This window comes from Tachypleus tridentatus, chromosome 10, assembly GCF_004210375.1.
Source record: "Tachypleus tridentatus isolate NWPU-2018 chromosome 10, ASM421037v1, whole genome shotgun sequence".
In the NCBI taxonomy this organism is placed as follows: domain Eukaryota; kingdom Metazoa; phylum Arthropoda; class Merostomata; order Xiphosura; family Limulidae; genus Tachypleus; species Tachypleus tridentatus.
In genome coordinates, this window is record NC_134834.1 from 65,399,631 (window position 1) to 65,414,995 (window position 15,365).

A 15,365-nucleotide genomic window follows, 5' to 3' on the forward strand; every position below is an offset into this window, starting at 1 on the left:
CTTTAAAGAGAACAAAATATATAATACACACATATTGTCATTAATCTACATGAAAATATAACCATGTAACTATACAACACACACACATACATATATATATATATATATATACATAAATTGGGAATATTGTATGGCTTTAGAAGTGCTTACACACCGGTCAGCTCATTGTTCAAACTATTTGTATTGTTAAAAAGTGCTCCATGACGTAAGTTTTGGTCCCGGAGTCTCTAAGTAAGTTTATTGTATTTTTGTATAAATCATACTTTAAAGAATAATTTGATTGTGTGCGAGACTTGGTATTTATATTAGAAATACCACACTTCTTTCTAATATACGTAATATGTTCAGGCACTTTTTCAGAAGATATTAACTTTAGAGAGCATTTATAAGCTTTTCTTGATGTTGCGAACCTGTCGTAAAACATACTTGCCTTTTTATTCCACGAAAGTAATATTGTGACATTAATAAAATATAGGCCAAGAGTTAGCGGCGGGTTCTACAACTCAAAATTAGTGAAGTTGGCAAATAACCTTTGTAGTTTTACCGAAAACAAAGTAAACAAGTAAATAATTTAATGTTGCAGTATTTTTTAAATTTAGAAATTGATTTTGGGTCATTTTCAGCTCACTTTAAACAGCGATCTTTCGTCAGTTTATTTTCCTAAGGCAAATTACAAAACGACAAAATTTGAAAATAGTTGTTTCTTATTTTTATCATCTTTGTTTTTCAGTATTTGTATAATAGTTTGTATTCAAAATGTCTTAAGACATCTTAACTATTACCACTAGTATCAGCAAGGTCTTTGGACTGGTGACGAAAATTGTAGTCACTTTCATAAAAATAAATTCAGTAGAATGAGCATGGATTTTTGCTCCACGTGGTTGTCCCATGGGGTTTCTATAAACCTATTTCGACCTTTTGTTATGAAATTAGACGTAAGAAACATCGATTTGGATTGAAAGACGTGGGAAAGCATATGGCCTTTGGTCAGAATCTCAAGGATTAAGCGATTATAATCATTACGAAATTATTAGAAGGAAGGGACTGTTTTCTTGTTCAACCACGGTAAAGGTTTAGGGACCACATATGACTATGAGGCGTTGTAGTCCATTATAAAGGAAACAGATGTATTCAGAGTGTGGTCTGAAAGATTTTTAACCTAACAATTACCACGAGTTGGATCGGAACAGAGTGTATTTAAGCAATATCAATAAAAAACAGGAGTTCACCAAATAAAGAAGACCAGAAGGCGTAACAAGAAAATGTATAAACCACGAGAGAGAGGGGTGAAAAAGAAATAATATACTACTAGAATGAAACAAAACTTATTTCTAAGTTTTTGTGTTGTGAATTAAATAACAAACAGCAATTTCTTATGTATATTACTATGGGCCAGTTCCTGATAGGAATAAATACCACCACAATAAAGTAGATGGGTCAGAAAAGTGTACAAATATAACACAATGGTAACGAAGTGATGTCAAAGCGATTTACAATAATGTGGTGTCAGAAGTAGGATTCACCAATTCATTAGAAATCAAAACTCAATAAAAGTTTGAATTTGGAATTACATCAACAAAGATCAGGAATGAGGTTAAATGTATGAAGCATTGAAATCGTAAAAGAGAGTATTGATTGATTGTTTGGAACTAAGCACAAAGCTATACAATGTGCATCGGAACTTGTGAATCCACAGCTATACTGCTATGGCACTTGGGAGCGAAAAGAGTATAAATTTCATTTTTGTTCTTATCTTGCCTGTTTTGTTTTTATAAGGGTTCAGTTACTTCTTACTGGTTTTAAATTGTATGATTCATTGCTTAAGAACAAAGATTTAAGTTAGCATGCATGATAGTTGAGAATAACTGAAAAAGCTGGTTGGTAAATAAATGCAGAGAACTGGGTATAACATGCAACAGCAAATGGTAAAAAAAAAAGTTAATTTTTAACTGACGTGCAAATCACAATAGCTGTTTTGCTAGATTTGAACTTAATGAAAATACGAGTGGTGTTAATAGGAGTTGTCATGGGAATGATTTAAAACTTTCTAAGATACTATTAAAAATCAAAAAGCTAAGTTAAGAACAAACGATTAGAGCTAAAGTTAAAAGACGAGGAGAGATAATTCGAACTGATAATAACTGGTAGCCAGGGTAATTCTGTTAATAAAGTTAGCACTCGTGAAAAAAAAATTTTTTTTTGTTTAAACGAACAATAATCATTTACTCTTAATGCAAAGTTAAGAATGAAAACAGAAAACTGTTACATGAGTTTAATTTTAAAGTACATTATAAATCAACGAGTACTTAATGCAAATGTGCTCTCGTATTTCAAACTACTAAGATTAGTCTGTGACTTGGTTCTGTTTAAATTATGTTTGCTTGATATAAAGCAAAGTCACATTGGACTTTCTGCTGTGCCCACCACGGGGAATCGAACTTAGTGTGCTAAGTCCATCAACTTTCCTTTGTCCCACTGGATTAAAATTAATATATATTCTATGTAGATACTGGAGTTGCAGTCCATCCAGGTATGATTAAAATTGATCCTGTGTGTGGATGTCTGGTTACGAAAACGAATGGAAAAGTACGAATATGGGAATTTAGTGTTAGAGCCTTGAATAATTACAATGATGTATATGTGTGTGTATAGACAAATATTGTGAACCATAGTGTAATATATGTAAAGACAATGAAATTGACAGTGTTTCAAAAAAAAAACTATGAATGGTTGAACAGTAAGAGCATGATACGCTGGAATTTTGGAGCCTGGGATAACACCTAAATTAAACAGAAACACCATCAACACTGGATACAATCAACATTGTTTATTGTATTCAGAAAAGAGGAAGATGTTTTAAGAAGTTGGGGGTAAGAAACATTGGATATGATCAAGAAATGTGAGAAAGCAATCAGCTTTGGGTCAATACTTAAGTCGTTAGGAAATTATTAGAGAGACTGGCCGTCTTTGTTGATTGATCACTGCTGTGGAGATTATAGGACCTCAGATAATTATGAGACATTGTAACCCATTATAAAGGAAATGGGTGTGTTCGTATTGGCTTTGAACAAGATATATAAAAGACAGGAGTTCAACCAAAAAAAGAAAAGATCGGTAGATGTAAGAGAAAATGAATAAAAAGAGAAAGATATGAAGGAAGAAGTATTATACAGCCAGTAAAAAGTAAAAATTTATCTCTAAATGTATGTGTTGTTGATTGAAGTAATAAACGTCAATTTGTTATGTATATGAGTTATTTCCTGATAGAAATTAGTACAGTGGCTATAAAATAGACTGAAAAGAGAAATGCAACTATAACACGATGTCAAAACGATTTACAGCTATTATACCATGTATAATAATCGTGTAATAAAACATGCCATAACGCAGCCGTATAGCAGATCTAATATTAGGTTATACTTATTGGAAAGCTGAAATATATCTTTGTTGGCTTACGATTGCACATATAATAGGAATATTGTAGAAAGAAATGACCATAATTCAAACAGAAATTATGTTAGAGCTATTTATGTTTTCACTGATTTCTAATAACAGAATGTTAATGAACTCGGCAAATACTACATTTTACTGAATCCAAGACATGACAGTGATAATTTATTCCTCATCTATCAGTAAAATAGAAAGAAACTAGTTTAAATTCGGTCATTGTATTGTTATTGCAACATAGTATGAAATTACACGTATTGTAAGTTATGACAATCAGTGAATGTACGATGTTTGTGAAACACTTACTTTGTTAGTTCAGTATATTCTCTCTATTTTTCATGCTGGTGATACTCGTTAGATCTATATGAACAATAGAGCTCGTATTAATAGTACAAGCTGAACGGAATGAAAGGAACGTTTAGATTGACTGAAGTAAATGTGTCATTTGTCAGAAGGGATCCGATCTTGTTAACACGAAGGACAAATTATTACACTAAAGCATCCGTGAAAGAACTAAACACGTGGTGGTGACTGCAAGTGAGAGCTCCAGGTATGGTGATATTAAGACGTTAGATTGTCTAGGAATTACTGACACTAAAGTGTACTGCAATCAAGTACAGTAGAAGAAACGTTCTTCACCGTTCATCAGTATAGCTCACAACTTAAACGCCTACAGGTTTTCTATTACGAAAGAGGACAGTATAACGTTTCACCATAAGCAAATCTTATTATTATCACAGCGTTTTGGCTAATGCTAAATTAGTTATAATTGAAACGTTTTTGTTTTTTTTATTTTAATCTATGGATACATTTTCTTTATACAGAAACAATCATTACCTCTAACTTGCATATACTATGCTCTTAGTATTATAATGCAAGTGTCGAAGAGAAAGTATGATTGAGTACATTCCCGGAGATCAGTTCTCAATACTAGAAATAGTTCCCGCTTTCAATTCCAAAACGCTTTTACAAATGTATGAACTCTTTGTTATTCAGTGAATAAAATCCAAATACTTTCGTCCATTAAAACTTACTTAGGGCAACAGAATACTTATTCACTGTAATACAAAATATAGAGGTATATGGGTTTACAGAATTAGATATAAGATGAATAGGCACTGATCTATACATGAAAACTACATTTAGTTAACGTTGTTTTCACGTGTTTTCTCTGTATTTGGATGCTTTAAGACTACAGTGGGAATATAAAACACTGAGCCACCATAATAATAGTAAGTTGTATCTTCTTTTACGAAACAAAAATAATTAATATTAAAACACAAATTTATGTACAGTACCTCCGTATTGCTCATCTTGTTTTCCACGTGCAGTACAATGTATTGAAATAAACACACGTTAATGGAGTAGATTAGCAATAACACAAGCTCGACTGGTTGGCGTATTTCGTTAAGCTTTTCAATGTGACAAATCCTTTGTTTCTTGTTATTTTTGATAAAATAAAATATTAACAGTTTCATTTTCACAGTGTGGTTAATGTCTCTACAACGTATACTCAGTTTTTGTTACAGTGCTTGAAACACTTTTTTAAAATATCATACATTTCAATTCTAGTTTTAATATTAATACTGATTGGTTGTTTTGTTGTTTTTAATTTCGCGCAAAGCTACACGAGGGCTATCTACACTAGCCGTCCTTAATTTAGCAGTGTAAGATTAGAGGGAAGGCGGCTAGTCAACACCACCCGCCGCCAACTCTTGGGTTACTCTTTTACCAATGAATAGTAAGATTTACCGTCACTGTATAACGCCCTCACAGCTGAAAGGGCGAGCATATTTAGTGTGACGGGGATTCGAACCCGCGACCCTCGGATTACGAGTCGAGCACTCTAATCGCCTAGCCATGCCTGGCCTATTAACACTGAAACACTGAAACAGAGCTTCCAGCTAGGCCTCGCCTTCTTTTCCGAAGACCCGGCATGGCCAGGTGGTTAAGGCACTCGACTGTTAATCAGAGTGTCGCGGGTTCGAATCCCCGTCACACCAAACAGGGTCGCGCTTTCAGCCATGGGGCCGTTATAATGTAACGGTCAATCCCACTACTTGCTGGTAAAAAGAGTAGCCCAAGAGTTGGCGATGAATGATGATTACTAGTTGCCTTCCCTCTAGTCTTACACTGCTAAATTAAAGACAGCTAATACAGATAGCCCTCGTGTAGCTTTGCGCGAAATTCAAAAACAAACAAACTTGTTCTCAGAAATTTACTATTCATGATCGGATACGTTATATAACTAAGTTGATATAATGTATTTTTATGAGAACGGCTCAACTCAGTGTAATTTACAATATGTAGAATATGTTTTCACCGTACGATATGAAAATATATATTTTTTTAATCTTTATAGGTTATGTTCTCTTAATTTTTATTGTGAAACAACATGCTAATGCTAATAAAAAGAAAATTGAGATTCTACAAATATTGATGTAATATTTGTTTATTTACTTAAATTTGAATGAAATATTAAAAACACTTTACAGTATTTTCTTGACTTAAGTTAAGGCATGCACTCTATTTTGATTATTGCTTTCTAATCAAGCGATGCAATGCTGCGTGCGTCTGGTGATGCTGACAATAATGAGTCCTATTAATTGTATACTTCAACAATCGCTACTTACACATTAAACTATAGTGACTTACTTTTTCATAGGAATTCTCAAGTCGAGCACAGTGCTGCCATCCAGCTAACACTACTTCTCTGCTGCGATCATGAATACATAGATCCGTCAGGTAAAGTCCAACCTCCTTCATCTCTTGGATGTTACTTAATCTATAAAATGGAATAAGAACAAAACATTACGTCCAAGAGAAGATCTGCGGTTCGTCAAATCCTCTAACTTGTGAGAGTGAACAAAGTTTGAATGATCTTATAAGTTCCTTGGAAGGTTTTCTTTGAATTGACCACCGATACAAGTGATCTAAATAGGTAGAAAAAAACTCTTAAAATGGCTAAGTTTCAACTGTTTCCTTATTTTGCACGAGCATAAATAAAACGTACAAAACCTAGATTTTTTCACACACTTGTTGTTGCTATTTGTTCTCAATAAAATTGTAGATAATTGCATCACTTTTTTCTTCATTGCCACTCTCAACTGCTCCGCTAAGAATCACAAAACTCCCAAGTGCTCACTTTGCTAGAATATTTAAGAAGTCTCTTGACTGAACACAAAAGGAATGGAGTCATACACTTCTCTTTCAGTTGCCTCTTACTCACTCAGTTTTAACTTTGCCTTGCCCCAGGCACAGTCAAAATAAAGTTTGATTTTCTTTTTCGCATCGTACCCACGATATAATCAAATTCTGCAAAGTTTTGTTTTTAAAATCTAGTTCTAAAAATATAAATTATTTTATAAATTTTGCAAAATCATGTGATATGTTGGTTATTTCTAGTACAAGTAAAGTCTGGGAGTATAAAAATCACCCAAACAGTTTCTGATACATTAATGCACAGGTATGGAAAATACATAACAGTTTCACGAATGAAAAACATAACACACAAGGTAAAGATAGCTTATTACCTCTATTATTGATGTACAATTGATGAATAAGAAAACCTTGGCTTCCACAGTCTGTCGTACAGTTTGCACATCTAGCTTCACATAGTGAATGAAAAAAAAAGAGAACAAATAAGCCATTTACAGTTCTCATGACAAAGCGTGAACCCGAAAATTATCTAACTGACATGTTATATTTTATTTGCTAATGTTTCTGGATATTTATAGAAACTAAACATTAAATATCAAGATATTGTATCTGAAAAGAAACCATTATCTCATAGGGATGTCACATCCACTAGCGAATTAGAAATAGAAGAGCTATCCTACGAAGAAAGCAACAAATCCTCTTCATCTAGTAATTCTATTTCTGTTGCACCACAACATAAAGTGTTTCAACTGATCACACAAGAAGAGCTAAATGATCTCTTTCATGACTTGTCTCTGTCATGGCAGCATGGGGAGAACTGTTTACATCAATGGAATTTATTAGTTCTGGAACAAATGTTCCAATTTAATGAAGTCGCTGTCAAAGTCTTGCTTCTTATTTCAGATACTTTGTGATTCTGTATAAATGTTGATGAAGTATTCCAAGAATTAAGTATTAAACGTCTTCCTCAAGAATAGAGACTTTTTATCCACTCATCTAAAGTTAGTCTGAAAATTGTACTTTTGTACAATGTGAGTATTAAGCCATCAATTCTTGTCGCACATGCTGTGAATGTGAAAGAAACTTATCAAAGCATGAAAACTACACTTGAGGTCATCAAATACGATCATCATAAGTAGAAAATATGTAGTGATCTAAAAGACATTGCACTTCTGCTACGCCTGCAGAGTGGGTATACCAGACATTGTTCTTTTTGTGTTTCTGGGACAGCCGAAATTATAAAAATCATTTCAAAAAAGAAGGAATGACCAGGGAGAGAGATTTGCATACCAGAAAAAGAGAATGTATCTCATAATGGCTGATATGGATATTAACACTTTTACTGATAAGGAGAGAATAACGTTTCGACCTTCCTAAGTTATCTTCAGGTTAAGAAAGAGAGAGTGTTTGAATGTGACCGTTGACGGACATATGTCTTAGGGACGAGAGTATGAACGGGTACCGGATTGTAGGGAGCGTTGTAGGTGGATGTTATGTTATTAATTAGTATAGGTATAAAGGTGTTCCTTCATATTGGTTTAATTTTGGTTTTAGTTGCTGTATAAGTAGGACTTCTTTGATTTTGCGTTTGTTTATATTTATTTCCCAACTTAATATCTGGGTGTTTTCTATGATTATGCTGGGTTTATTTCATTTGCAATGTTCATAAACGTGTGAAGGTGTTTTTTGTATTCTTTAAATCTAGTTTCAATTTTTCTGCTTGTTTCTCTAATATACAAGATGTGGCAGTTGTTGCATTATATTTTATAAATTATGTTACTATTGTGTTTTTCAGAGTAATTTTTACATAGTATGGACTTCAGTTTTGTACCTGGTTTTTGAATAAATTGGTGCTTACCAAAACTCGTTCAGAAAAATCTTGCTGCCTGGAAATCATTCAAACTGGTTCTAAAAAGTTTCTTGGGAAATCACAGAGATGAAACTGACTGTGGTGATTGATGATATGTTCAAAAACTACGAGAAAATAAGGATTTCAATAAAGATGCATTTCTTAAACTCCTGCTCAGACTTCTTTCCAAATAATTTAGGTTTTGCCATTGAGCAGTGATTTCAAGAATGATGGAATACAGCATATTGAAAGACTATTGATTCTTACAGCGTGAAACTGAGAATATACATAAAAGGCATTGGTTGACTTTAGCAGCCACTCGAATTGAAACCTAGATTCAACTTGAGCTCTGCTAGATTAAAGTATAAACTGCCGCAGCAATAGAAGATGAAATGTGATTTTCGTTGGTGTAGTTAGGTTATGTTAGTTAGCCATATCGCACTTCCTGCATCCGGGGTGATAATAATCTGAATGCTACTCTGGTCTGATAGCTGTTTAACAACAGGATACAAATATTCTTGCAACCAGTAACCTGATTAGCCACGGTTGAAGCAGGTGCTTTTTCATTTACTTTCTTCGCGTGTTCGACAGTCCAATTTCTTTTGCATTATTAACAGGTACAGCTATGGCAATTGACCATAAAAAAAAAACCTGTTTGTTGTATTATATACAATCATATTGGTTACACTATAACGTATTGCTACATCTACTGTAGTGGAGCTGATGTAAGTTATAATCGCTACTGGTTCTTCCTCTCTTCCAGTGCATGGTTCTGAGTGATCATTAGAAACCAGTCTCCACAAAAACAGACTCTGTTAGAGAAGAAATTTACCTATGATTCGTGTAATATCGTTTGGTTTTTTTCGGCAGTCCAACAATAAACTTAATGGTAATCGTCTCTTCACGATCAGAAAATTTGTCGCTAAGTATCCAGTCATGGTCGCCATGAAACATAATTGAGAAAGCCTTCCCATGTAACCTCTTAAACAGTCGTTTAAGAGACTAAGTTTTCTTGGGGCCTACACTATACAATTTTATTGATCAACAAATATAAAATGACTTTTCCTTGTACTGAGAAAAAAGCTAGAAACGTAATATTCGATGTATTTTTGTTCACTTTTAGAGAGATGAGTTTTGTTAATTTGATAATTTAAAACGCTTTCTTCTTTCACTTTTAAACAAATTTGTTTTAATAGTAAAATTAAATAATGGGTTAATTACGCTGTGCTCAACGCAGGGATTAAACGCCGAAAATGGGGTAAACACTTTTAGAAACATAAATTTTAATGAAAGATATATTTATTGTTATCCAATCTTGTTTCCGTAATTAATCTCTTTGTTATGAAATATATTTTGATGATACTTATGGAACGAACCACATTAAAACTTCTTATTATGAATATATTGTGTCAAGTTTTGATCTATGTAGTAAGCTTTTAAACGATCCGGCACGGCCAGATGGTTAAGGCATTCGACTCGTAATCCGAGGGTCGAATGTTTGAATATTCTTCACACCAAACATGCTCACCCTTTCAGCCATGGGGGAGTTACAATGTGACGATGAATCCCACTATTTGTTGGTAAAAGAGTAGTCCAAGAGTTGGTGGTGGGTGGTGATAACTAGCTGCCTTCCCTCTAGACTTACACTGCAAAATTAGGAACGGCTAGCGTAAATAGCCCTTGTGTAGCTTTGCGCGAAATTCAAAACAAAACAAACCAAGCTTTTAAAAGAGAAAGAACGCCAACCTTTATCATCAAGATGTGAAGCAATCCTAATTAACGCTACGTGTTGGACGTCTTTTGAAATAATTCTGCATCTCTTCAATGTTCTCTTTATTTGTCTGCAAGAACGTTATCTATACAACTATTTGGTATGCTTTGAAATTCTCTTCGCCCCTTTACATTAGCGACAAGCTTGAGAGTGTATCATGTAAAAATTCGGGATTCGTTCGATGTAGTGGGCACAACAAAGATAGCAAGTTACGCAATTTTGCGCTTAACAACAAAAAATACAAGTACTCTATTTAATCTACATCCACCAGTTTCTAAACTTTAACTGGTTTTATATACACGTTTATGCTGTCTTCAATGCGAAATGTATTGTATCGGCTACATATCTTTCAGCATGTAATATTGAACAAGATACTCTGAAGTAACATTATCAGCGATGCTTCTCTGAGAACCAGTTTTTCTTTGAGTCAAGAAACTTATATTTTTGTATTCTACTTGAAAAGAAAAAATCAACTAACTTCGAATATGAATAATGGAATGTTTAGTGGCTCTAAAAGGAAGCGGAATTTTTTTAAACTTTGCGTTAGGAATGAAAGCCACGAATCAAGTAGTTACATTCGTAACAATACTTCTGCAAACTAAGAATATTTTTGAATGCATACGACCATGATATAAATGTAATATATTATTGGAATTTCAAGCAATACGTACACTTTGGACCTATAATTTTCTCATAGAATGTTTTAGCCCTGTCGTCGGCCTCAACATAAAGTCCAAAACGTTATCCGTCCCAAGAACCAAAGATGAAACAAGTCACTAGAAATTCCAGCTCTAAATCTATTGAACAAAATTGATATCATATAATAAAGCCCAGCATGGTCAGGTGGTTAAGGCGCTCGACTTGTAATATGAGGGTCGCAGGTTTGAATCCCTCTCGTACCAACGATGCTCACTCTTTCATTCGTGGGGGTGTTATAATATCACGGTCAATTCACTATTCTTTGGTAAAAGAGTCCCCCAAAAGTTGGCGGTGGGTGGTGATGACTAACTGCCTTCCTTCTACTCTTACACTGCTAAATTAGGGACGGCTGGTGCAAATAGCCCTCGTGTAACTTTGCGCAAAATTCAAAAACCGAACAACTCTTATAAAAATTTAAGTGCAGAATTCTAGCCTCCTTCTTAATGAATAAATAAATGTGTTTTCTCTATCATTTACTAATAAAGTTTAACAAATCTAGTAACATGAAATTTGAGTTCCTTTAAAACAATCAGTTTGCATGAACAACAGACAGAGGTGAGTAAAGCTAACGTAGATCATTTTTGGACAAGTTGTGTATAAATTGAAAGTGAAAAAACAATTACTTCTCTGATAAAAATACTTCTGTTTTTCGCTCTTTAAGACTATTTTTTTTCTAAATATGATCTACTACTTTTCACAATGTTGTAAAGTCATTAAAATGTTTGTTTCATTTTCTATTGTCAGAGCAAGTGAAATATCCGTAACCATCGATTCAATTTCTGTGTCATCAGAAATAAATTTTCAATTTTTTTTACAGTAACATCATAAGAGTTAATAAGTAAAAAGTGTGATATTACGTCACAGTGTAAACGTTAAGTACAAGTTTCAAACCATAACTTGTACTTTCAAGAAGTGAGAGACTCATAATCATACTGCATTTATAAGATGACCTCCATATTCTACATTCTGTTATGTTTCGGATATTAAGTTAACTAATTTCAAATTTGCTTTCTGTTATACAAAAACAGAATACAAAGCAACCTGTGACAAAATAATTTATTTAGGTTTGGGAAGTTGTTGTTTATTTTAATTCTTTGAGCAAGGCATTGAAACTCTGTTGGAATAAAATAGATAAAAGCATCAAACATAAATAGTCTATAGTGTTTCTACGGCAAGAATTAAACCGAAATCTTAATACAAAAATTTTATAATACTAAAAAATAATACATCAATAACGTTAGATAAAGTAACGAATAATGTGTGATATAAAAAGAACAAAATAGTTCAATATAACCAGTTTGTTTGAAGTTGAGCACAAAGCTGCCCAGTGGACTATCTGTGCTCTGCCAACTACAAGTATCGAAACCTGGTTTCTAGCGCTTATGGCTTCAGAGAGGGGAAATATAACCTGACTCATTACCCTAAACTATTGTTTTTGCCTATTGCATACTTGAATCATTAGTACGATGCGCTGAAACTAATTATAAAGAGCTATTTTAGTTCAAATTAGACTAATTACGCAGTAGAGTTATTCGTACTTACAATGGCACACACAGGTAGAGCATTCCCTTCCAATCTTCTATATATCTCATCTGACCCTTCAAAAATAGATTTCGAGTTGAAATGCTGTATCGTCGGTCAGTGAGTTTTGTAACACTGGTGTCTGTGGCCAAACATTCTAGTTCTACAACCACTTCTTGGAGAGTGACAACCTGCAACAGTAACAACAACAAAAGAAATGGTAAAGAGTTCCATATGGAAACGCCTTTTTCGTGACGATATAATTCGTAAAGTTATAATAAAAAAGCACATATATATTACTGTTTCAGTTCCAACTATTGCTGTAAGAGTCAGTAACTCCATATTATAAAGACATTCCTCACTCCGAGTTCTTTACGTTTTTACAATGTAAATTTATAAGCTGAGAAAAAAAAGAAATCTATCCTTAGAAACACCTAGAAAATACATTATGATACAAGGGCAAAAATAAAGTTTCTCTCAAGCTGTAATATAGCTGACAATAATATATCGATGTTATTAACTTAGAAAAATAAGTTTAAGTAATGCTTGTGAAAGCATTTGACATTTATGAGTACTTTTGACATCAAGTTTCATTGTCATTTTATGTAGCAAATTACTTGATGTCGTTTGACTAGAAGGCACTATGTTACGAGTGAATATAATAAATTACCATATAATGTTTAACTTACTTTAGGTACCTATACGAATATACTATTAAATATCTTTGATTAACGGTTCCCATATATTTCCCACTCAAGTATCTCTTTTCAGATTTGAAGAAATTCTGATAATATACAACTCTGACCATACGCCATAATTTTTGCCATTTTTTCTTTTTCTCACTTTTTTTTTCAAATTATTATCGCACATCACAATCTAGGAAAAAACCATCCTATATACCCTGGAAGAACGCAAATTATAGTTTAATAAACTAAATTATTTTAACGTACACTTTCGAGGAACAACAGTTACAAACTTAAAGTTACAAATAATAAAATTTTATTCGTTAATCGAAAAGGAAAAACCACAACTGTACAATAGCTTTCGTAAACACGTTAACTTGAGTTATCATCATTTTACTGGTCAAAAGTTTGCAGAGAAGCCAATAAAAGATATATGTTCATGCAATGTGTTGTTCTGTGATGTCGTGTTTCTCAAGGCCTGCTAACATGCACAGAGGCAATTTGCTATTGAATCACGCAGAGTTCTACTCAAGAATAGTGCAGTTAAATCATTGGAAAAAAATACAGTCAGTTTAAGTGGCGTGACGTAACTAGGTTAATGCGTAAGATGTTTTGGCTCCTATGGTTTCCGAATGAAGATCAAATCCTATCCTTTTAATTAGGTACACGAGCTACTTCAAACACCCTTACGTATAAGATACGTCTTATGTGAAATATATATTCCACTGAGCTTGAATCAACAAATGATTTCGCCAATCCCTAGGTTACTCGTCTCAATCTAGCCTCATCCTATTAAAAGAGATAATAAATGGAACGACCATCAGATACTGCACTTTTCGTTCATTACGTTTCTTTTAATCACCCGTAAACTCGACTCAAGTGTTTTATGGCCCTCATCAATGATTTTCTCTAAAATTAAAATAATACTTGCTTCATCCTGTTGTTTAAATGCACTTTGTACTTTTATTGTTTGGCCTCTTTGAATTACCATCTTTATATACTTTTATATATTAGTTAAACATTTATACATTTCAATTTCATTGGAATATTTTGTAAGTTTTTAAACTGCTCCACTTTTGCAACTTTTATCTAAATTTGTTTAAAACAACGTCTTTAGTCAGAGAATATAAAATAACAACAAAGTAACGTACGATAATTTTTATACCACGATGAATCACATATGGTATAATTTTAGCAATCTTTGATCGATTGATTTTTTGTTTTATATTTTATATTAAAATTATTTCGAGATCGTACAATTTAATTAACGTTTAAAAAATAAAATTGATGTTTTGAAGGCATATATGGAACGTGTATGGTTTTAGCTGCATTTATATTCTGAATTCAGTCGACAGATGTTAATCTCAATTCGTGGTATTTAGTTGCAATTATATTCTGAATTAAGCTGATAGATGTTAATCTCAATTCGTGGCATTTAGCTGCAGTTATATTCTGAATTGAGCTGATAGATGTTAATCTCAATTCGTGGCATTTAGCTGCAGTTATATTTTGAATTGAGCTGATAGATGTTAATTTCAATTCGTGGCATTTAGCTGAAGTTATATTCTGAATTGAGCTGATAGATGTTAATCTCAATTCATGGCATTTAGCTGCAGTTATATTCTGAATTGAGCTGATAGATGTTAATCTCAATTCGTGGCATTTAGCTGCAGTTATATTCTGAATTGAGCTGATAGATGTTAATCTCAATTCGTGGCATTTAGCTGCAGTTATATTTTGAATTGAGCTGATAGATGTTAATTTCAATTCGTGACATTTAGCTGAAGTTATATTCTGAATTGAGCTGATAGTTGCTAATCTCTAAAAATTCAAGTGGACTTTCATCGCCATCTTCTTTCAACGTGTTTAAAATCGCCATTTTCATTTATACATATGAGATTGTTTTGTATTAATAGTACATGTACCTAATGTGTTAGGTACTGACAGTGTAATAAGCAAAGAAATGTGAATATATTATTAAAATTTAAATCTCAGAACGGCTGGTATAGGTATTAACACTTTTACTGATAAGGAGAGAACAGCGTTTCGACCTACCTAGGTCATTTTCAGGTTAAGAAAGAGTGAGTGTTTAAATGTGACCGTTGACGGATACATGTCTTAGGGACGAGAGTATAAACGGGTACCGGATTGTAGGGAATTTTGTAGGTGAACGTTAGGTTACCAATTAGTACAGGTATAAAGATGTTCCTTTATATTGGTTCAATTTGGATTTTAG

The 15,365-nt window shown here is 33.2% G+C and overlaps 1 protein-coding gene across 2 annotated transcripts in view; it reads right to left on the reverse strand.

Annotated features, from left to right (window-relative positions):
• Positions 1-15,365, reverse strand: part of LOC143229462 (soluble guanylate cyclase 89Db-like) — a 46,377-nt gene that overhangs the window by 21,872 nt on the left and 9,140 nt on the right. For both annotated transcript variants that reach the window (XM_076461808.1, XM_076461807.1), the window contains exons 2-3: positions 12,468-12,637; positions 6,103-6,232 (exon numbers count right to left, since the gene is read on the reverse strand). In XM_076461808.1, the coding sequence (XP_076317923.1) occupies positions 6,103-6,232; positions 12,468-12,637 (300 nt within the window). The remainder of the gene's footprint in view (positions 1-6,102; positions 6,233-12,467; positions 12,638-15,365) is intronic.